Here is a 23,680-nt window from a genome sequence, read left to right as displayed (position 1 = left end):
AGCTACTCGGGAGGCTGAGGCAGGAGAATGGTGTAAACCCGGGAGGCGGAGCTTGCAGTGAGCTGAGATCCAGCCACTGCACTCCAGCCTGGGAGACAGAGCCAGACTCCGTCTCAAAAAAAAAAAATAAATAAATAAATAAATAAAATAAATAAATAAAAATGAGCCAGGCACGGTGGCTCACACCTGTAATCCCAGCACTTTGGGAGGCCGAGGTGGGCAGATCACAAGGTCAGGAGATTGAGACCATCCTGGCTAACACAGTGAAACCCCGTCTCTATAAAAATACAAAAAATTAGCCAGGCGTGGTGGCGGGCACCTGTAGTCCCAGCTACTCGGGAGGCTGAGGCAGGAGAATGGTGTGAACCTGGGAGGCGGAGCTTGCAGTGAGCCACTGCACTGCAGCCTGGGCAGCAGAGCCAGACTCTGTCTCAATAAATAAATAAATAAATAAATAAATAAATAACGTTAGAAAGCTTTTGAGGCATCTTCCAGGCCAGCACCGTATCCATTCAGAACCAGCATCCTCTTTTTCATAACAATATTTTGTAATACTTTCTAGAAGATGCTATAGTGATTCTGCATATAGGGACTCAACAACTTACCCATTAAAATAGACAGTGTAGACATTTAGTCTACACTGTCTACACTACATAATTGTCCTATTACAAATAACCTGCGCTTAGTCCTCTTTTATATTACCATCAGGGCATAATATCGATTTTTTTAATGATGGGTTTAAGTGATCCTGTTGGATGACATATGAACTAGGCCAACACTTCACAAAATCTAATGTGTATGTGAATCCCCAGGGATCTCGTTAAAACACCACTTGTAATTCTGTAGGGCTGAGGACTCAGTGGAGCCTGAGATTCTGCATTTGTAACGAGCTCCCAGGTGAGGCTGATACTACTGGTCCAGGGACTGCATTTTGAGTAATGAGACTCTGGAGGACATAGTGAAGTAATTTTGATATGTACACCCACACACAAAATCACTATGAAGTGACAGGCACAAATGATCACTGACTCTGGGTTGTGTGGACAATTCAAACCACATGAGGGGAGTTGCCAACAGTGTCAAGATGTTCCACAATGGGCCGGGCGCAGTGGCTCACACCTGTAATCCCAGCACTTTGGGAGGCCGAGGCGGGTGGATCACAGGGTCGGAAGATCGAGACCATCCTGGCTAACACGGTGAAACCCCGTCTCTACTAAAAATACAAAAAAATTAGCCGGGTGTGGTCGCAGGTGCCTGTAGTCCCAGCTGCTGGGGAGGCTGAGGCAGGAGAATGGCGTGAACCCGGGAGGCGGAGCTTGCAGTGAGCCGAGATTGCGCCAGTGCACTCCAGCCTGGGCGATCAAGACTCTGTCTCTAAATAAATAAACAGAAAAAGAAAGAAGCCCAAACAAACTAAAAGCACAGGTAATTACAAGCAAGATTTTTCAACTCTTTGAGGGACATTAGAAAGTCATGAAGGGGGCCAGGCGCGGTGGCTCAAGCCTGTAATCCCAGCACTTTTGTGATCTGAGATGGGCGGATCACGAGGTCAGGAGATCGAGACCATCCTGGCTAACACGGTGAAACCTCGTCTCTACTAAAAATACAAAAAACTAGCCGGGCGAGGTAGCGGTCGCCTGTAGTCCCAGCTACTCCGGAGGCTGAGGCAGGAGAATGGCATAAACCCGGGAGGCGGAGCTTGCAGTGAGCTGAGATCCGGCCACTGCACTCCAGCCCGGGCGACAGAGCAAGACTCCATCTCAAAAAAAAAAAAGAAAGTCACGAAGGGGAAAAGATAAGCCTTTCCCGTATGGGACTGTCCTGTACGTGGTAGGGTATTTAGTATGACTGCCTACCGTTCTCTAAGTGCCTATGGTGCCCCTCAATCATTATGTTATTGGGTTTCCACATAGTTCTATAACACCTTCCTGAACGCCGTTGTTCTAGGTCATTCTTTCACTTCAGTCTTCTCCTATGGATTTATGCATTCATTCAGTTAGTATTTACTAAGTGCCTATTATATTCTAAGCTCTTGCTGTGAGTTCAGTCATGTAACTACAGGTGAAGTGGTCTGAGGCATTCTGAGAAATACGACCAAGAAACTGCTTCCAAGGTCTCAGCAGGTTTTCAGAGGAGCAATCCGAGAAGGGAGTAGAGTGTTTCAGTCTAACAACAGCATGTGCAAAGGCTCTGGGGTGGACCAGAAGGAGGCCAGTTTGCAGGACACGAATAGTGACAAGAAAGTGAGGGACAAAGAAATTGAAGGTGCATTGATGAGACTCTGAGGCCTTCAGTCACTCAGGGGAATGAGAGGTCAAAAAGGGAGTTTAGGTGGAATAAAGTGTTTACCACAGCAGTCTATATATAGTAAAGACCAATGAAGAGCCAGGTACAGGCCAGTGTGATGGTTCGTGCCTGTAATCCCAGCACTTTGGGAGGCCGAAGCAGGTGGATCACCTGAGGTCAGGGGTTCGGGACCAGCCTGGCCAACGTGGCGAAACCCTGCCTCTACTAAAAACACAAAAAATTAGCCAGGCGTGGTGGTGGACGCCTGTAATCCCAGCTACTCGGGAGGCTAAGGCACAAGAATCGTCCCAGGAGGTGGAGGTTATAGTAAGCTGAGACCACACCACTGCACTCCAGCCTGGGCAACAGTACAAGACTCTGTCTCAAAAAAAAAAAAAAAAAAAAAAAAAAAAAAAGCCAGGTACAGTGGTGTGCACCTGTAATCCCAGCTACTCAGGAGGCTAAAGCAAAGGATTGCTTGAGCCCAGGAGTTTGAGACCAACCTGGGCATTTAGAGAATGGGAGGCTGGTATATTAAATACCCTACCATGTACAGGACAATCTCATACGGAAATGAATTATCCTTTCCTCTTCATGACTTTCTAATGCTCCTCACACAGGTGAAAAATCTTGCTTGTAATTATTTGTGCCTTTAGTTTGTTGGTTTATTTAGGGGTTTTTTTTTGTTGTTGTTTTTTGTGAGTCAGGGTCTTGCTCTGTTGCCCAGGTTGGATTGCAGTGGCATTGCTCATTTTAGAGATGAGCAAGACCTCATTTCTGAAAAAAAAAGAAAGACCACTGATTATTAATTACTCTTACTATTGTTACTAATATTACTATTATTATCAGTCTTATTAACAGATCCAGTATTATTGAAGGAGGCAGAGTGACAGGGACAGAATGTCTCTCCCTAACAATATGCCAGGAAGAGTTTTTGAAAGACAATAGTATGGCCGGGCGCGGTGGCTCACGCCTGTAATCCCAGCACTTTGGGAGGCCGAGACAGGCAGATCACGAGGTCAGGAGATCGAGACCATCCTGGCTAACATGGTGAAACCCTGTCTCTACTAAAAATACAAAAAATTAGCCGGGTGTGCTGGCGGGCGCCTGTAGTCCCAGCTATATGGGAGGCTGAGGCAGGAGAATGGCGTGAACCCGGGAGGCGGAGCTTGCAGTGAGCCGAGATCGCGCCACTGCACTCCAGCCTGGGTGACAAAGCGAGACTCCGTCTCAAAAAAAAGAAAGACAACAGTAAACATTGGAGATTACAAAAGCAACAAAGCCTAGTTGTGAAAGGCAAGGACTTTGGGGCAGGCAGTCCCATTCCTGCCCTATCACTTCCAGGCTGTGTGACTTTCAGAATTTCACTCCTCCTCTCTGGGCCTCCATTTCCTCATCTATAAAATGGGGATAAGAATAGTAGCTACCTCCTACTCTGGGTACAAGATTTAACTGAGTTAGTACATGTAAAATGCTTTGAGTAGGTCCTGGCTTATAACAAGAGCTCAATAAATGTTAGCAATTGTTTTGTAGAATTTTGAGGTCTCACTACGTTGCCCTGGCTGGTGTCAAACTCCTGGCCTCAAGAAATTCTCCCACTTTGGCCTCCAAAAGTGCTGGATTTACAGGCATGAGATACTGTGCCTGACCACGTTAGCTATTATTAATATGAATATTATTAGTACTCAGTGAATGCTATTTTTAACAGTAGTAGTAAGCACTCAATAAGTGTCAGCTAATACTGTTATTAATACTCTCATCAATAAACATAAAAAAAATAAGGACCCAGCTTGCCCAAATCCCACAGATGGTTCCTGCTCCTTCTCTTCTTCAGAGGAAGAAAATATCTCCCCACTTTCACCCCCAGAGCCTCAGCTAGCCAGACCCCCATTCTGAACCAGGAGAGCACTGCTAACTCCATTATGAATAGACACATCAAACAACCTGGCCGGGAGAGGCATTATTCATTTGGCTGATAAAGAGGTTCTAAGGCTCTTTGGAAATAAAACTTCATGAAGATTCATGCACTTTAAGAGGAAAAAAAAAAAATCCAAGATAAGTCATTCATCTGCTTTAAAAAAAAAAGTGGCAAAGATAAAACCTTCTTTGAGAATATAAAATAACAAAAAGACATTTTAGTTCTCTGTTGTGGCAAAGCCAGTGGCCTTCCGAGGTCTGCCTTGTGCATGTTTCCTCTTCTTCAGCCATTCCTTGAGGCTTTTTGCAAATGTACCCTGTGCTTTTCATTCTTCAGCATATTGATAATCTTTTCTTTTTTTTTTTTTTTTTTTTGAGAGAGAGTGTCGCTCTGTCACCCAGGCTGGAGTGCAGTGGCGTGATCTCTGCTCACTGCAAGTTCTGCCTCCCAGGTTCACTCCATTCTCCTGCCTCAGCCTCCCGAGTAGCTGGGACTACAGGCACCCGCCACCTCGCCCGGCTAGTTTTTTTTGTTTTTTTTTTTTTGTATTTTTTTTTAGTAGAGACTGGGTTTCACTGTGTTAGCCAGGATGGTCTCCATCTCCTGACCTCGTGATCCACCCACTTCTGTCTCCCAAAGTGCTGGGATTACAGGCGTGAGCCACCGTGCCTGGCTGCATATTGATAATTTTTTTTTTTTTTGAGATACAGTCTCGCTTTGTCACCCAAGTCCCGGAGTACAGTGGTGCAGTCACGGCTCACTGCAGCCTCGACTTCCTGGACTCAGGTGATTCTCCCACCTCAGCCTCCTGAGTAGTTGGGAACTACAGGCGTGCACCACCATGCCTGGCTAATCTTTTGTATTTTTTGTAGACACAGGGTTTTGCCATGTTGCCAAGGCTGGTCTCCAACTCCTGGGTTCAAGCGATCCTTCCACCTCAGCCTCCCAAAGTGCTGGGATTATAGGAGTGAGCTACTTTGCCAGGCCGATCATATTTTTTTTTCCTTTTTATTCACTTTGTCTTCTCCTCATTCCTACCTTCATCTGTCTTTCAGTGGCCCACTCCAGTGAAAAGTGGACTGACGCACATTCTATTTCATATAATTCAATGGCTGCTGGCCGCAGATCCTCCATACCAGGTGGCCAAGCCCAGTGGCCCTGCAGGGTGAACAAAATGAGGGTGGAACTTTCCCAGACTCTCAGTAAAAATCGGTGGAGGACAGAGCATCTGCCTCTCCCTTGAAGCCAGGCAGTGCCTCCTCCCAGGCCTGTCTGGGTGCAAAGGGAACTTTTGCCAAGACCTGCTCCACTCTAGAATTCTTATCTCTGCTGTTCGCATCCTATTCCACCTGCATCTGTCACCATGACAACCCACTCCCCAAAAGGAACAGGAAGAGAGATGCTGGACTTTTGACCTCCACAGTTTATCCTGCATGGGGGCAGGGGGTGGTTAATTCTTTAGCACTCTAATTCTTACGGCACCCCCAATGGGCCCTAGTTTTTTGTTTATTTGTTTGTTTGTTTGTTTGTTTGTTTGTTTGTTTAGAAACAGAGTCTTGCTGTTACCCAGGCTGGAGTGCAGTGGCACAATCGTAGCTCACCATAGCCTCGAACTCCTGGATTCAATTTGTCTTCCCACCTCAGCCTCCCAAGTAGCTGGAACTGCAGCCTCATGCAACCACGCCCAGCTAATTTTTTTTTTTTTTTTTTTTTTAGAGATGGGGTCTCACTATGTTGCCCAGACTGATCTCAAACTCCTGGACTCAAGCAATCTTCCTTCCTCAGCCTCCCAAAGTGCTAGGATTACAGGCGTGAGCCACAGTACCAAGCTGCCCGATTAAAGCATTGAACACCAGAGAGCCCAGTTCAGCGGTTTTCCAGCTGGGTAACACTGGGCAAATGACTTTTCCTCTCTGAACCTCAGTCTCTTCCTCTGACATGGGGCCAATCACTATACCCATCTCAGATGCTGGTGGTTGCAGGGATGAAATGAGTTAATACGTGAGGTCCTTAGGACAGGGGGATGGGGACACAAGGAGGTGAGCAATAAACAGGGACTGCTGTTATTATCACCCCCACATAATCTGATCTCGGGGTCTGAGTGTGCCCCAGGCAAGGTGTCCGCAGTCCTCCGCAGAAGGATGCCAAAGTGATTAGCTGGCACGAGAATGCCGTGCAGAGCAGGTGTTATGCAACTGGCCGCCTATTCCAGGCAGAGGATGCCAGATCCCCAGGGGGAAGGGGGTAGAGGGAAGGGGCCCAGTTTCAACGTTTTCTGCCCCTTTTGAGTTCTCCTTGGAGACACTTTGGAAATGAAACCTCCTGGAAATTGATATTAGGCCTCTGCAGGCTGAGCTGGTTAAAATTTCCCCCACGAACAACCAACAGAAACTCTATGAGGAAGCAAAAACAAGACAAACATTGGCAGACCCTTTTCCATCCGCTCTCGGTAGATGGTATTCCTCTAAGAAAATGCCCCCACGAGTTTCTCCATGGCCGCTTGAGCTGGTGGCCAAAGGGTTTAGGTTCTCTTTGAAATTATAACTTAACTGGGCCTGCTTTATGGGAGGGATATCTCTCTCTTAAATGTGTGTATATATATACAGGGCCAGGCGTGGTGGCTCACACCTGTAATCCTAGCACTTTGGGAGGCCAAGGCAAGTGGATCACTTGAGCCCCAGGAGTTCAATACCAGCCTGAATAACATAGTGAGACCCTCTCTCTACAAAAATTAATAAAAGTAACCAGGCACAGCAGTGTGTGCCTGCAATCCCAGCTACCTGGGGTGGGAGGATTGCTTGAGCCCAGGATTTAAAGGTTGCAGTGAGCTATGATCACACCACTGCATTTCAGCCTGGGCAACAGAGCAAGACCCTGTCTCTTAAAAATATATTATTATTATTATTATACACACACATACCCACACACACACATTACAGATGATGAGAAAATACTCTCAGCCAGGTTTTCACGTGATACACAACTTCTCAAAAAGCATCACAAGCAGCTTAGAACTTTCTTTGTGGACTGTCCAAGATGTTGAGGACATATTGGTTTAGAATTTACCTCATTTAGGCCAGGTACGGTGGCTCACACCTGTAATCCTAGCACTTTGGGAGGCCAAGGCCAGCAGATCTCTTGAAGCCAGGAGTTTTAGCCCGGCCAACATGGCAAAATCTTGTCTTTACTAAAAATACCGAAAAAAAAAAAATTAGCTGGGTGTGGTGGCACACACCTGTAGTCCCAGCTACTCTGGAGGCTGAGGCAAGAGAATCACTTGAACCTGGAAGGCAGAGGTTGCAGTGAGCCGAGATCACCAAGATCGCACATTACACTTCAGCCTGGGTGACAGAGCAAGACTCCATCTCAAAAAAATAAGACAGATAAGATAAATATATATAATGTATATTATATATATATATATATAATAGAAACTACAAAACAAGTGATCTTTGTATGTTTCCAAAATATAACAGCGGGACAGGCATAGGATAGACATTCCTATTGTAAAAGGGAGAAATTGGAAGGGATAAAGAGGTCACTAGTCCTAAGCAAGTGCTAAATCCAGCAAGACAAATCCCATTAGGTTTCAAGGCCTGAGAATAATCCTCGGTGACTCTCAGCTCATTAACATACTTAGTTCTCAGAGCCAGACTCAATGAGGTTACGGCCCCCATGTTATGGATCAGGAACTGAGGCTAAGTAACTCACTGGAGATTATGTGGTAAATAATGTCCAGGATCGGCCAGGTACGGTGGCTCACGCCTGTAATCCCAGCACTTTGGGAGGCCAAGGCGGGCGGATCACGAGGTCAGGAGATCGAGACCATCCTGGCTAATACCGTGAAACCCCGTCTCTACTAAAAATACAAAAAATTAGCCGGGCGTGGTGGCCGGCACCTGTGGGAGGCTGAGGCAGGAGAATGGCATGAACCCGGGAGGCGGAGCTTGCAGTGAGCCGAGATAGCGCCACTGCACTCCAGCCTGGACGACAGAGCGAGACTCCATCTCAAAAAAAAAAAAAAAAAAAAAAAAAAAAGAAGGTCCAGGATCATTGCTTCAGTCTCCGGGATATGGAGAAGGTTCTACTCCTGTTATCCCAAATTTTAAAATGTGGGAACTAAGGCTCAGAGAGGTTAAGCAAACCACACAGGGTCACACAGCTAGTGATGTTGCCAAAATTTCCCCGGGTGTACTGGCTCATGCCTATAATCCCAGCATTTTGAGAGACTGAGGCAAAAAGATTGCTTGAGCCCAGGAGTTTGAGACCAGCCTGGGAAATATAGTGAGACCTCATCTCTATAAAAAGAATAATTAAACAGTTAGCTAGGCGTGGTGGCATGCACCTATTGTCCCAGCTACTCGGGAGGCTGAGGTGGGAGGATTGCCTGAGCCTGGGAGGTGGAGATTGCAGTGAGCTGAGATCACGCCAGTGCACTACAACCTGGGTGACAGAGTGAGACCCTGTCAAAAAAAATTTTTTTTAAAAGGCATTGCCGAGATTCGAACCCAGGTTCAGCCTGTCTTCTGAAATGTCACTCTATGACCCACTCACGAAACTGAGAAGGCAGAAAGTTGCTTGGACCTGCCCATTTGCCCTGTGCGGTCTCAGAGAAACAGTGGAACTGCCTCGGTTTCTCCTTCCGGGAAGTATTAATAGAAGCATCCCACTTACCTACTTTGGTCTGAAAATAAATTAGCTTGTCTCTCTTCCGCTTACTAAAAACACCCTGGGTTTTTGCACGTTCAAATGCAAAAATGAGGAGAATGGTGCTGGTAGTTTCGCCAGTGGGAAGCCCTCTGGGGAAAGCCAGCCTTTGATTTATTATTTATTTATTTATTATTTCTAGGTAGATTTGTGGGAAACCAGAGCTGTGTTGTCCAGGGGGTCTATAGTCCGGAAGGCATCAGATGGGCTACTAAGTGAGTCTTTGTCAACCTGCAGATGGCAGGAGGCAGCACCCAGGTGTCCGTGGCTTGGAGACGCAAGGGTTGATGGGAGGTCTGAGGCTGTGGGATCTCTCCTGGAGCCTCAGTATCCTCATCTAGATAATGGGGACATTCTGGCCAGGTGCAGTGGTTCACTCCTGTAATCCCAGCACTTTGGGAGGCCGAGGCGGGTGAATCACTTGAGGCCAGGAGTTCAAGCAGCCTGGGCAACATGGCGAAGCCCTGTCTCTACTGAAAATAGAAAAACTAGCTGGGCATGGTGGTGCACGCTGGTAATCCCAGCTATTCGGGAGGCTGAGGCATGAGGATCACTTGAATCCAGGAGGCAGAGGTTTCAGTGACCCGAGATCCCGCCACTGCACTCCAGCCTGGGCAACAGAGTGAGACTCCGTCTCACTTAAAAAAAGAAAGAATGAAAAAAAAAAGAAAATGGGGGTATTCATTTATTCGCTTATCATTTGACAGTAAGTTACCCAGCATTGACTGTGTGAGAGGCCCTGTACTAGGCAGTGAAAACTCAGCTATGAATAAGAAAGTTAAAAACAAGCTGGGCATTGTGGTTTACGCCTGTAATCCCAACATTTTAGGAGGCCGAGGAGGAAGAATCACTTGAACCCAGGAGTTTGAGACCAGCCTGGGCAACATAGTGAGACGCCAGTCTCTACAAAAAAATTAAAAATTAGCCAGGCGCGTTGGCGCGAGCCTGTAGCCTCAGCTACCCAGAGGCTGAGATGGGAGGATCACTGGAGCCCAGAAGTTCAAGGCTGCAGTAAGCTATGATCCTGCCACTGCACTCCAGCCTGGACAACAGAGTGAGACCCTGTCTGAAAAAAAAAAAAAAAAAAAAGAGGCCAGGTGTGGTGGCTCACACCTGTAATCTCAGCACTTTGGGAGGCTGAGGTGGGTGGATCACTTAAGGTCAAGAATTCGAGACCAGCCTGGCCAAAATGGTGAAACCCCGTCTCTACTGAAATACAAAAAATTAGCCAGTCGTGGTGGTGGGTACCTGTAATCCCAGCTACTTGGGAGGCTGAGGCAAGAGAATCGCTTGAACCCGGGAGCCAGAGGTTGTAGTGAGCCAAGATCATGCCGCTGTATGACAGAGCAAGATTCCATCTTGGAAAAAAGAAAAAAGAAAGAAAGAAGGAAAAGAAGTAAGATGATGGGGAGCTGTGGAAACCTGTCAGTGGGCATGTGAAAGTCTTGACCTCTGACCAAGAATTGAACAGCCCCCTCTCAATTCCAGGCGCTATAGGGATCTGGGACACAACTTCCCCGTGACCAAATTGTACCCTTTCCTTTTCTTTTTTTGTTTTTTTTTTTTTGTTTGTTTGTTTGTTTGTTTTTTTGATGACAGGGTCTCACTCTGTCACCCAGGCTGAAGTGCAGTGGGATGATCACAGCTCTCTGCCGCCTCAACCTCCCAGGCTCAAGCAGTGCTCCCACTTCAGCCTCCCAAGTAGCTAGAACTACAGGCACACACCACCATGCCTGTCAGTTTATACATTTTTTGTAGAAATGGGGTCTCACTATGTTGCCCAAGCTGGTCTTGAACTCCTGGCCTTAAGGAATCCTCCTGCCTCGGCTTCTCAAAGTGCTGGGATTACAGGCGTGAGCCACTGCGCCCAGCCCAAGTTGTACTCTTGAAAGATGGAATCTTAGCTAGGATCCTGAACTGTTGCCTTTTATCCTAACTCAGTTGTTCATTCTTTTTCATTCACTTGCCTTCCTCAGAGAGAACCAGGGCTCTGGGGTCCCTGTGTCAGGCCCCAACCTGTCAACCACCCGGCCAATCCAGCAGGACCTGGGCCGCCAAGACCCACCCCTGGCAGAGGACATTGACAACATGAAGAACAACAAACTGGCCACCGCGGAGTCGGCCGGTCCCCACGACAGCCTCGGCCACACCGGCCTGCCCCAGAGCCCAGCCAAGATGGGAAACAGCACCGACCCTGGCCCCACGCCAGCCATCCCTGCCATGGCCACCAATCCCCAGAACGCCGCCAGCCGCCGGATGCCCAACAACCCGGGGAACCCATCCAATCCCGGCCCTCCCAAGACCCCCGAGAACAGCCTTATCGTCACCAACCCCAGCGGCACCCAGACCAATTCAGCTAAGACTGCCAGGAAACCCGACCACACCACGGTGGACATCCCCCCGGCCTGCCCACCCCCACTCAACCACACTGTTGTGCAAGGTGAGACCCTCCGCCCTCACATCGCTGGGCAGGGGACCCGGCGCCCCTGGAGCCAGAGGCTCTGCTGAGTGACCCTGGACTGTGACCCCATCTCTCTGGCCTCAGTTTCCCCCCTGGAAAATGGGCATAGACATAGTTTCCTACCCTGCAGGGCTGTGGACCATTCAGTAAGATAATTTGTGCACAGTGCCTGGCACGGGGACTTGTTTGATCAGGTTAGCAATATCTCCTACGTCCTTCCTTCCCTAGGGGAGCCAGGAAGCCACCCCATTTGAGGAGCAATAGGGTCCTCTGATGGAAGCTTGAGGGGATCAGATGATTGATTGTCTCAGCCCAGCATTGTCCAAAAGAAATGTAACACAGGCCACATGCAAATGTCAGTTTCAACTTTCTAGTCGCCACATTAAAAAAGGGGCCAGATGTACTGGCTCATGCCTGTAATCCCAGCACTTCAGGAGGCCAAGGTAAAGTGAGCCAAGAGAGGACCACTGCGCTGCAGCCTGGGTGGCAAAGCGAGACTCCGTCTCAAAAAAAAAAAAAAAAAAAGAAAGAAAAAATGGTGAACTGCTGAGTGGATGATGTCTTAAGTGTCTCTAGTGTCAGTTCTGTGTGAGAAATTGTCATGGGTCTGCTGGATAAAGGCTTTCCATGGTCCTGAGACCTAAGATCCTAAGATCTTGTCACTGTGCCCATTTTATAGATGTAGGGACTGAGGCTCAGAGAGGCTCAGCCTGCCCGTGGGCACATAATCTGGCTGGGCTGCAGAATGGAAGCTCCAGAGGCTGATAGCTCCTCCCCCCGAGTCAAGAGGGGTGCTAATGGGGGCACGCTGTGCGGTTTATGGGAGGTCTCAGTATTTCCATCTGTTCAATGGGTCTCTTGGCACTGTCCCTACCTGCCTGCAAGTGAGGACGTGAAGGTCCAGCAAGGATAGGGGCAGGTCTGTGTGAATGTCCCGTGAGGGCCCCACCACACTCAAGGCTATGGAGTGGTTGAGAGCAGGCTCTCGGGGGCCAGGCCTCCTGGGTTCCAAATGCCAGCTCTTCCACTTCCTGCTGTGTGACCTTAGACAAGTCACTTTACTTCTCTGTGCCTCAATTTCCTCATCTGTAAATGGGGGATCAGAATATATCAACCTCAGGGCCATACAAGGGTTCAGTGATGTCATAGGATGCCTGGTATATACAGCAGGCACTTTATAAATGTCAGCCGCTTCTTGCCTGCCCTGGGAGTACACAGGAGTTCCCAGAGACTTGTGGGAAATTGTGGAGGGAGCCCTGTGTTGGTTCTTGTCCCAACAGTGAACAAAAACGCCAACCCAGACCCACTGCCAAAAAAAGAGGACGAGAAGAAGGAGGAGGAGGAAGACGACCGTGGGGAAGACGGCCCTAAGCCAATGCCTCCCTATAGCTCCATGTTCATCCTGTCCACGACCAACCCGTGAGTATGGCCCCCAGCAAGGGCAGGGGGGCCTGGGGCTCCCACCAGGGTAGCGGAAGTCAGGCCAGATAGAGGGCAGTGAGTGAGTGTTGACCACCATGAGTCCAAGGGTACCTTTGAACAAACTGAAAACGGATGCTCCTTCCTTAAGTCACGTTAAGATGATTTGTCACAATATACTGACTTTGTTGGAAGAGACCCCCCTTCCTGCCCTCCGCTAGAAAATCATTGTCATAAATATCCAGATCTATGCTGTCTGTGAGGTAAGAGGCACCCCCTTAGAAATGGCTGCCTTGTGCAGTACACAGCCTGAACAACTGCACATGGCAGCCCTAGGACCCGAACTCTGTTCCTAACCTAGACTCTGTAAGGGTTTAGATTCTGGGCAGACAGTCTCTGAGTTCCATGGCCTTCTATCTTGGACATCTTTGAAACGGATAGATTATTTAGGGGAGAAATGTATCCCGTGAGTGTCGTGGTGGCTCGGAGTTTGTTTCAGAACTGAATGTCTCCCAAGGCTATTTCTTGAAAGCCTGACCCCTCAAATGCTTCTTGACAATGAAGGATCATGTCAGATAAGATGGGAGGAAGCTGCTTTCTGTAATCTGCCTCTTGGCAACTCACTCTGAGTAGTAATAAATAAAAGTACTTTTAAAATACTTTTTTATTTCATTGACTTATCGATTTTACTAAGAAAACATTTATGTGGTATTTACTCAGTGCCAGGCACTGTTCTGAGTGCCTTAAAATTTTTTTTAAATTTCTCTGAGGTTGTTATTATGCTTAGCTCCATTTGACAGATGAAAAACTGAGGTCCAGAGACATGAATTCATCTGCCCAAGGTCACACAGCAAGCCAGTGGGAGAGCTGGAGTTTGAGCCCAGACACTGGCTCTAGCCTCCTTGTTCTTAATCACTCAGCTCTGCTGCCATTCATACAACCTTATGGACTATTTGTTATTGGCTCCACTTATTAAGAGGTTAACTGGCACATCCCATTGGTACCTTCAAGGCTCTGATAAGGCCTGCAGTTCATAATTTCAATAACTAACTTTTTGGAGCCCCTATCATGAGCCAGGTATAAATTAACTCTTGGGTCTCACAATTTTGTGAAGTAAGCATTAGTATTATGGCCATTTTACAGATGAGGGCACCAAGGCACAGAGGGGACAAGCAACTTGCCCAAGGTCACACAGCTAATTTTTAAAAAAGAAAGAAACCTGCTTAACCCATAGATTCACAATATTGTTTGACCCTGGGACATTTAATATTGAAAACGCTTTTTATCTCCTACAGAATTAAGGACCGTATTTCTTCAAGCTAGCTTGGGGATCAAGATATTTCAAGAGGGTCGTTTGAGAGTGATAGGCACTTTGCTAAACAGGGCATGTGAATGTCTTCTCTCACCAAGGTCCCCTCTGCCTTCTTGGGGTTCCAGGACCCAGAGAGGGCCCCCACCTGGAGGAGCTTAATAGTTTGTTGTGTGTGAGGCCTTGGAGGTTGGAGATCTCAGGTAGTGGTAGGTAACATGAGATGGTGGAAGAAAAGGGTTTGTGAGCCTGTGGTCTGAGTGGACCTCTGCACGCCCATCTGTCTCCAACAGCCTTCGCCGCCTGTGCCATTACATCCTGAACCTGCGCTACTTTGAGATGTGCATCCTCATGGTCATTGCCATGAGCAGCATCGCCCTGGCCGCCGAGGACCCTGTGCAGCCCAACGCACCTCGGAACAATGTGAGTCCCACAGAGCACGCCCCTTCCTAGCCTGGCTCCTCTGCCTCAGGCCACTTTCTCCTGCATCCAAAATGCTACAGGTAGGGTGGGATGTTGGGGGCACCCCTAGGCATAGCCCTTATGGCTGTTGGTTGAGAGGGGAAGCTCCGATTCCTTGGGGATGCTCTTGGAAGCAAGACATTCCTTGAGGCAGTGGCTGTGTGAGCCTGGTGGGGAGAAGGTGGCCCAGAGTGGCTGGGGCTGAAAATTGCTGGATTCTTTAATGGAGGCGTGAGACTAATAGGATATGGATGTTGCACACTCTCTACATGGAATAGCGGGGTTACTGGCGCAGGGGCGGTGCTCCGAGGTGGTCCCCTCCGCAGTAGACATTTCCCTTTGGACACGAAGCTCTGAAAGAAACAACTATTTGGTTCAGAAAGAGAGCCTATGCTTTCGATTTTTATGAAAGCAAGCCCCTTTGCAGGTGGTGGGTCTCTTGACAATCCCTGTTAATTGAGCACTTGCTGAGTCCCAGGAAGAAACTCAGCATGAACTATCCCGTTTAATCCTCACAATGCACCCCCCCCCCCCCCCGCTCCTTGCCCAGCCATCCCCACTTGACAGATGGGAAAACTGAGGCTCAGGGGAATGAAGGAGTGGTAAGTGACCTGTCCAGGGTCACACAGCAGAATTCCAACTCTGCATCCCCCAAAGCTCCCACTGCTTCCCCCAGCTGTCTGCATTTACTCATCACCTACTGTATGCCACGGATGGGTGTGCATAGCCCCTTTGAGTCCTGACAAGCAGGAATGAGTGCATGCTTATGGTTGAGATGGGGAAACAGAGGCACCAACAGGCAAGGGCGTGCCTCAACCATGGGCTGCGGGCAGAGGCTTGACCCCAGGACCTGGTAGAGGGTGGACTGGTGGCTCCTGTTTCCCTCCCCAGCTCCCTCCCCCATCCCTTCCCTCCCAGCCCAGAGCCAAAGAAGTGTGTTTTCTGCTGGTCTGAGGCTCTGCTGCCCTGGCTAAGTAGGTTAGGACCCAGGCAAGGCTGGCAAGCCCCATCCCTCAAGCCCGCCCACAGCTTACCACGCACTTTCCCTTCCTTCCCAGGCCTGGCAGGCCCCCTGGGGACCCAATGGGGGAGATGGAAGGAAATAATTAGAACACAGCTCCCGGAGGAAGCCAGAGCCAGGGCCCAGCCTCCTCACAGCTGGCTCAGTTGCTTCCTGCAGCCTGGTTTCCCCCAGAGGCCTCCAGGAGCCAGGCATGGGGAGGGGTGTCCCAGGAGGGGTCCACAAACCCCCTGCTGGCTGGAGGAGGCTGGAGAAGGCATTGCCTGCTGCAGGGAGGGCACAGGCATGGATGATGCAGGGGGCATGGCAGCTCCCAAGGCTGAAGGGAATCTAGGCAGCGCTCAGACCGGGCCCCAGGGAGGGCTTGCAAAGAGCGTTCAGCTCCCCGTCCCCCTCCTTCGTCCATCTCGCAGTCGAAACTTCTCCACAAGAACACTGTGGCCCCATAACGTTCACACCACGTAACCACCATCCAGGGCAAGAAATAGAACAAAAACGCCCCACGCGGCATGTGCCTCCTCGATCCCCCACCCCCACTGCCTGCCTTCCCTTTAGAGCTGCTGGGGACACTGCCTGGAGTCATTTTTGGTTGTCACGACAGGAGGGGGGAGGTGCTCCTGGCATCTGGTGGGTGGAGGCCAGGGACGCTGCTCAGCACCCACTGATGCACAGGACGGCCCCCACTCTAGAGAACGATCCTTCCCCAAATGTCCACTGAGCCCAGCCTGAGAAACCCTGCCTTACAGGTAACCACGACCCCAGCTTCTGGAATGAGCGTTTCTCAGCCTCTCTCTTTTCTCCTACCTGCACAGACTTTTTTTTTTTTTTTTCTTTCTAAGAAACAGTGTCTCTCTCTGTTGCCCGGGTTGGGGTGCAGTAACATGATCATGGCTCACTGCAGCCTCAACCTCCTGGGCTCAAGTGAGCCTCCCAGCTCAGCCCCTCAAGAAGCTAGGACCACAGGCATGCACCACCACACCCAGCTAATTTTGAAAATTCTTATAGAAACGGGGCCTCGCTGTGTTGCCACGCTGGCCTCGAACTCTTGACCTCAAGTAATCGTCCCTCCTCAGACTTCCAGAGCCCTGGAATTACAGGCATGAGCAACCGCACTGGCCAATTCTTAAAAACTAGAATTTATGTTTGCTCTTCTGTAACATTCAATAAATGAGACACCTATGCTTCCCTTTGTCACACAACATTGTATTCACACTAAGTGAGTATATGTTGCTGTTGCAGGATTGAGGGGCATTCTTTTTTTTTTTTTTTTTTTTTTTTTTGAGATGGAGTCTTGCTCTTATCACCCAGGCCAGTGTACGGTGGTGCAATCTTGGCTCACCGCAACCTCCGCCTCCCGGGTTTAAGTGATTCTCCTGCCTCAGCCTCCGGAGTAGCTGAGACTACAGGTGTGCGCCACCACGCCCAGCTAATTTTTGTATTTTTAGTAGAGACAGGGTTTCACTATGTTGGCCAGGCCAGTCTCAAACTCCTGACCTCAAGTGGTCCACCCACCTTGGCTTCCCAAAGTGCTGGGATTACAGGCGTGAGCCACCATGCCTGGCCGATGAGCATTCTTTATGAGGCTGCGTTCAGATTGACTGGGTGGCATGGGATGTGTTATCCATACCCTGTTAACAGATGTTTGCGTTGTTTCTAAGTGAATACTGTCCCCATGCCACACCCCTCAACATGTTTCCTGAGTCACCTGGACAAGAATTTCTCCAGGAGGCTGGATGCAGTGGCTCAAGCCTATAATCCCAGCACTTTGAGAGACCAAGGTGGGAGCATTGCTTGAGGCCAGGAGTTCGAGACTAGCTTGGGCAACATAGTGAGACCCCCCCCCCCCACCTCTACCAAAAAAAAAATTTTTATTTTTGGTCAGGTGCAGTGGCTCACGCCTATAATCCCAGCACTTTGGAAGGCCGAGGCAGGTAGATCACGAGGTCAGGAGATCAAGACCATTCTGGCTAACACGGTGAAACCCCATCTCTACTAAACAATAAACACAAAAGATTAGCCAGGATAGGTGGCAGGTGCCTGTAGTCCCAGCTACTCGGGAGGCTGAGGTAGGAGAATGGCGTGAACCCAGGGGGCGGAGCCTGCAGTGAGCTGAGATCTCACCACTGCACTCCAGCCTGGGCGACAGAGCGAGACTCTGTCTCAAAAAAAAAAAAAAAAAAAAATTAAATTAACCGAGCATGGTGGTGCACACCTGTGGTCCCAGCCACTTGGGAGGCTGAGGTGGGAGGATCAATTGGGGTCTGGAAGGTCGAGGCTGTAGTGATCCGTGTTCGTACCACTGCACTCCAACTTGGGTGACAGAGCGAGACCCTGTCTCAATAAATAAGAATTCCTCCAGGGTATAAGCCAAAAGCGAAGTTTCCAGAGCATAGAATTTGCAAGTGGTTGGCCTCAGTAAATGCAGCTTGAATGTTTACTAGACAATAAACACAGTGACCCTTTGGGAGGCCGAGGCAGGTGGATCACCTGATGTCAGGAGTTTGACACCAGCCTGGCCAACATGGTGAAACCCCATCTCTACCAAAAATACAAAAATTAGCCGGGTGTGGTGACACACAACTGTAGTCCCAGCTACTCGGGAGGCTGAGGCACAAGAGTCGCTTGAACCCAGGAGGCAGAGGTTGCAGTGAGCCAAGATGGCGTCACTGCACTCAGCCTTGGCAACAGAGCAAGACCCTGTCTCAAAAATGTATATAAATAAATAAAAATAAACACAGTGGGCCATGTGCCGTGGCTCACACCTGTAATCCCACCACTTTGGGAGGCCAAGGCAGGTAGATCACCTGAGGTCAGGAGTTAGAGACCAGACTGGTCAATATGGTAAAACCTGGTCTCTACTAAAATTACAAAAATTAGCCGGGCATGGTAGTGTGTGCTTGTAATCCCAGATACTTGGGAGGCTGAGGCAGAAGAATCGCTTGAACCCAGGAGGCAGAGGTTCCAGTGAGCCAAGATTGTGCCACTGCACTCCAGCCTGGGTGACAGCGAGACACCATCTCAAAAAGAAAAATTAAAAAATAAATGAATGCAATGGCCCTTCCTCCAGTAGCTCATGGGAGCTCCTGTTCTTCCATATCCTTGTCAACACTTGGTGCTGTTGGCTGTTTCATTTGGCCGATCTGCTGGGTGTGCGGTGAGATCTTATTGGGGTTTTGCTTGACATTTCTGTGTAATGAATGAGATCAAGCACTTTTTTGGATTAGACTGAGCCACAGAAAATGACATGTGCAAATAGATCAAAAAGATCAAAATATTAAGCATACTTGAACCTAATTTATTGGTCTTTTGATTTCCTCCTGCACACCTTATTACGCGCTCCAGAATTAGATTCGCCTGCCCTTTCCCAACTCCCTCTCTTCCTTCTTTCCTTCCATTCATTCCTTTAGTAAGTATTTAATAAGCAACTACTGTGTGCCAGGTACTGAGCTAGCCAGGGAGGATTGACAGGGTGTGAGACGGTCCCTGCACTCGCAGAGCCCACGGAGCACCAGGCCTTTGACCAGGCTGTGCCCACTGCCTCGTGCACCTGAAATACTCTCCCACCACCATCCCCTCTGCCCACCCAGGTCCTTCAAGCCAATCCCCTTGCACCAGCCCCTCCCTCCAGGAAGTCCCTCGCCCTGACCCCAGGCACTCTGGTCTCTGATCCCTCTTCAATCACCACACATAACAGGAATATCAGTTATAACCACACAGATCACAGAGCCCAGCTCCTCCAGGACCCAGTACAGCCCCAACTGTTTATGCATTCACTCCACAAACATTTCTTGAGCACCTACTGTGTTCCTGACCCTGTATTATAAGCTGAACATGCCGTAGTGACAGACAGACATCCCTGTCCTTGTGGGACTGATATTTGGGTGGGGGAGATGGACAATGAGATTATCGGTAACGCTAACAGATGTTCAAGGAGTGATAAGTGACCGAGATTGTGGTGGGCAGAGAGAAAGAGAGACTTCGTAAAGAGGATCTCAAGGACCAGGAGATGGAATTTAAACAGTCAGTCAGGGAAGTCCTCACTGGAAAAGTGTTATTTGAGCTAAGTCATAAAGGAGGAGAAAGAGGGAATCAAATGGGATGTAGGGAAAAGCATTCCAGAGAGACAACAGCCTGTGCAAAGGCCCTGAGGTGGGAGCATCTTGGGGGACAAGAGGAAGTGAGCAAGGGAGAGACAGAGAGGAAGCGAGGGCAGGGAGCTGACTGGTCAGATCGTGAAGGCCTTGAGGAGGACTTTGACTTTTATCCCTGAATGAGGTGGGAGCCACGGAGGGTTGTAAGCAGAGGAAGGATGTGCCTGACTCGGGTTCACAGCGCCCTCTGGTGGCCATGTTCAGTAGTGCTCAGCCCTTGCAGCTTCCAGGTGGATCTGATTTTGGGGTTTTTTTTGTTTTTGTTTTTGTTTTGTTTGTTTTGTTGTTGTTTTGTTTTTAGACAGAGTCTCTGTCTCCCAGGCTGGAGTGCAGTGGCGCAATCTTGGCTCACTGCAACCTCCGCCTCCCAGGTTCAAGCGATTATCACACCTCGACCTCCCAAGTAGCTGGAATTACAGGCACACGCCACCATGCCCAGCTAATTTTTTGTATTTTTAGTAGAGACGGGGTTTTGCCATTTGGTCAGGCTGGTCTCGAACTCCTGACCTCAAGCGATCTGCCTGCCTCAGCCTCCCAGAGTGTGGGATTACAGGCTTGAGCCACCGCGCCCAGCCAGTGTCCACCCCCTGTACCTAGCACCAGTCAGACACTGTGCCAGCACACCCTCATCTTCATGCCTGAGTGACACCAGAGGTGTGCTATGGTGTGTCCTGGAGAGGGACTGGGTCAGAGGATGTTTCTGCTCATCCAGGCAGAAACATCAGGCCTGGAGAGGGGAACAGGAACAATCAACCTACCCTGGCAGGGGCCTGGCCTTGAGGCAAGAAGAGATGCCATGGCGGGAGGTTGGGCCCAGTGTTTAAGAAACCACGTAGCAACTGTTTCTCGCCCAGGATGCCCAGGAAAGCAAGGGTACTGGGGGATTAGATCCATCACCAAGAGGGATGCAGTCAGCCCTAAACTTCTCTGGGGCCGCTTCTAATCCATTATAGGGCTTGGGACAAATTTTAAAAGGCACCCTTCCCGCGGGTTAGCGAACCGGTCTAGTACAGTGATTTTGTTTGTTAGGATTTGCTGCCATCTGCTGGACAATTTCATTCACAACATACAAATCTGCCGTATGAAGAGATGGGAGGGGCCCTTGTGCAGTGCACACCCTGCCCAACTGTATATAGCAGCTGTGTTTCCTCTTCTGGGTACGTTAGTTTTACCGGGGCGCTGCTGGAACAGGCCAGTGATCCACTGCCTTCTTGTTTTTATCCCCAACAGGTGCTGCGATATTTTGACTACGTTTTTACAGGTGTCTTTACCTTTGAGATGGTGATCAAGGTGAGTGCAGATTATAAGTGAGAACATGTGGTAATTTCTTTTTTTTTTTTTTTTTTTTTTTTTTTTTTTTTTTTTTTTGAGACGGAGTCTCGCTCTGCCACCCAGGCTGGAGTGCTGTGGCCAGATCTCAGCTCACTGCAAGCTCCGCCTCCCGGGTTCACGCCATTCTCCTGCCTCAGCCTCCGGGGTAGCTGGGACTACAGGCGCCTGCCACCTCGCCCGGCTAGTTTTTTGTAGTTTTTAGTAGAGACGAGGTTTCACCGTGTTAGCCAGAATGGTCTCGATCTCCTGACCTCGTGATCCGCCCGTCTCGGCCTCCCAAAGTGCTGGGATTACAGGCTTGAGCCACCGCGCCCGGCGTAATTTCTTTTTTTTTAAGCAAGTGCAGGGCTGGGCACAGTGTATCATGCCTGTAATCCCAGCACTTTGGGAGGCCGAGGTGGGCAGATCACTTGAGATAAGGAGTTTTAGGCCAGCCTGGCCAACATGGTGAAATCCCGTCTCTGCCAAAAATACAAAAATTAGCCAGGCGTGGTGGCTCATGTCTGTAGTCCCAGCTACTCGGGAGGCTGAGGCAGGAGAATCACTTGAAGCCTAGGCTGCAATGAGCTGATGCGGAGGCTGCAGTGAGCCAAGATCATGCCAATGCATTCCAGCCTGGGTGACAGAGTGAGATCCTGTCAAAAAAAAAAAAAGAGCTGGGGTTCCAGGAAATTCTGAGCCTTCAAGAATGCCCCACCTCGAGAGGATGAGTCTCCCGGAGGATTAGAAATGCCTGGTGTGTTTGAAGAGCATCAAGGAAGCTGGTGTGGCTGGGCAGAGCGAGAGAAGAGTGGGGAAGCGAAGGACAGAGAGATGAGAATGGGGAGGTGAGGGGCAGCTTGTGCAGAGGATCACAGAGACAGCTCTTTGGCTTTTACTTTGAGTGAGGTGAGAGCCATAGAGGGTTCTGAGCAGAGGAGGGACTTGACCCTTGCCCTCGGGCATCTGTGGGAAGCCAGAGAACCTGTGAGCAGGTGATCACACTGGTCCCCATCCCATGGGCGATGATGAGAGAGGATCAGGCTGGTGACCAAAGAAGAGGTGAGAAGTGGACAGATTCTTGGAAGGTTCTGGAAATACAGCCAGTGAGCTTTGCTGATAGAGCCACCCATGAGGGATTTGGGACAAAGAGGCTTCAAAGAGGACCCCAAAGTTTGGATCTAAGAGCCGGCAAGCCAGAGCTGGCTTCCATTAGGCAAAGAGGGGCCACCTCATGGGGCAGGAGCGCCCCACTCCTCCCCGGAGTCCTCTGGCCACTGCCCATCCCTGCAAAATGAGGTGGCCTCATTGGCTTCCCTGCCTGTCCCCGAGAGGCTAGAGAGTGGGCGGCAGCACCCCAGGGTGGGGATCAGGTGGGGGTTCTGAGCACCCTCTCTTCTCCCCCACAGATGATCGACCTGGGGCTCGTCCTGCATCAGGGTGCCTACTTCCGTGACCTCTGGAATATTCTCGACTTCATAGTGGTCAGTGGGGCCCTGGTAGCCTTTGCCTTCACGTAAGTCTCCTCTCGAGGCCTCCACTTGCCTCTTTTCCCCCAACCCCCAACCTGGGGCCACCCATCGGATTACAGGACATGTTCTCAGGGTCTAGGGAATGGGTGTGTGGGCTCTGGGGACCTGTGAGATATCAGCATGCCACCAGGACGAGCTTCGATTGGCTTTTTGCATGACGTCCATGGAGGAAGAAGGGACCCGCCCCCTGCCCAACCTTCTACCTCCTCACACAGCAACGGTCCTCAGCCACATCACGGGCCCCTTGCTGCGCTGCTTTCCGTAGACTAGCCTCGCCGGAACATCTCATCCCCCTACTGCTCCGCAAGTGTAACCTAAACCGCTGTCTCTTTGGAAAGTCCCTAAAGAGACAATCAGGAAATGAATGTGCATGAGAATTCTGACCCCCTCCTTGTGCCTGAAGGCCCCGTAGTTGTAGACCCGGTGACTCCCCTTGTGTGTCTTTCACTTCTCCTGGCAGTCCTAGGAGTCTCTGCCCTCTGAAAGGTCATGTGTCGTCATGCAGCTCCAAGATGGCACCCCAGTTGTAGGCAGCCATTTCAGGATGGCACCCAAGCACTTAGTAGTCATCCCAAGATGGCATCCAAGTTCTGGGTGGCCATTCCAAGATGGCCCCTGAGTTCTGGGCTATCATTCCAAGATGGCCTTTGAATTTGGGGTGGTCATTCTTAGATGGTCCCTGAGTTCCAAGGTGGACCTTCAAGTTCTGGGTATCCATTCCAGGATGGCCACCAAGCTCTGGGTGGCTATTCCAAGATGGCCCCAAGTTCTAGACAGCCATTGCAAGATGGCCCCTGAGTTCCAGGGTGGCCCCCAAGTTCTGGGCAACCATTCCAAGGTGGCATCCAAGTTCTGGGTGGCTATTCCAGGATGGCCTCTGAGTTCTGGGCTACCATGATAAGATGACCTCTAAATTCTTGGTGGCCATTCTTACATGGTCCGTGAGTTCCAAGGTGGCCTTCAAGTTCTGGGTAGCCATTCCAAGATGGTCCCCAAGCTTTGGGTGGCTATTCCAAGATGACCCCCAAGTTCTGGGCAGCCATTTCAAGGTCCTAGTTCTGGGTAACCATTCCAAAATGGCACCCAAGTTGTAGGGCAAGCAT

At 49.7% G+C, this 23,680-nt stretch overlaps 1 protein-coding gene across 3 annotated transcripts in view; it reads left to right on the top strand.

Moving 5' to 3' along the window:
* CACNA1A (calcium voltage-gated channel subunit alpha1 A) overlaps positions 1 to 23,680 on the top strand; it is a 307,922-nt gene that overhangs the window by 209,598 nt on the left and 74,644 nt on the right. For all 3 annotated transcript variants that reach the window (XM_030935868.1, XM_030935869.1, XM_030935870.1), the window contains 5 exons: positions 10,888 to 11,351; positions 12,653 to 12,791; positions 14,394 to 14,523; positions 20,965 to 21,024; positions 22,455 to 22,561. In XM_030935868.1, coding sequence (XP_030791728.1) covers positions 10,888 to 11,351; positions 12,653 to 12,791; positions 14,394 to 14,523; positions 20,965 to 21,024; positions 22,455 to 22,561 — 900 coding nt within the window. The remainder of the gene's footprint in view (positions 1 to 10,887; positions 11,352 to 12,652; positions 12,792 to 14,393; positions 14,524 to 20,964; positions 21,025 to 22,454; positions 22,562 to 23,680) is intronic.

This window comes from Rhinopithecus roxellana, chromosome 8 (assembly GCF_007565055.1).
Source record: "Rhinopithecus roxellana isolate Shanxi Qingling chromosome 8, ASM756505v1, whole genome shotgun sequence".
Taxonomy (NCBI): Eukaryota; Metazoa; Chordata; class Mammalia; order Primates; family Cercopithecidae; genus Rhinopithecus; species Rhinopithecus roxellana.
Note: the sequence above shows the minus strand (reverse complement) of the source record. Positions and strands in the feature narration are given on the sequence as shown.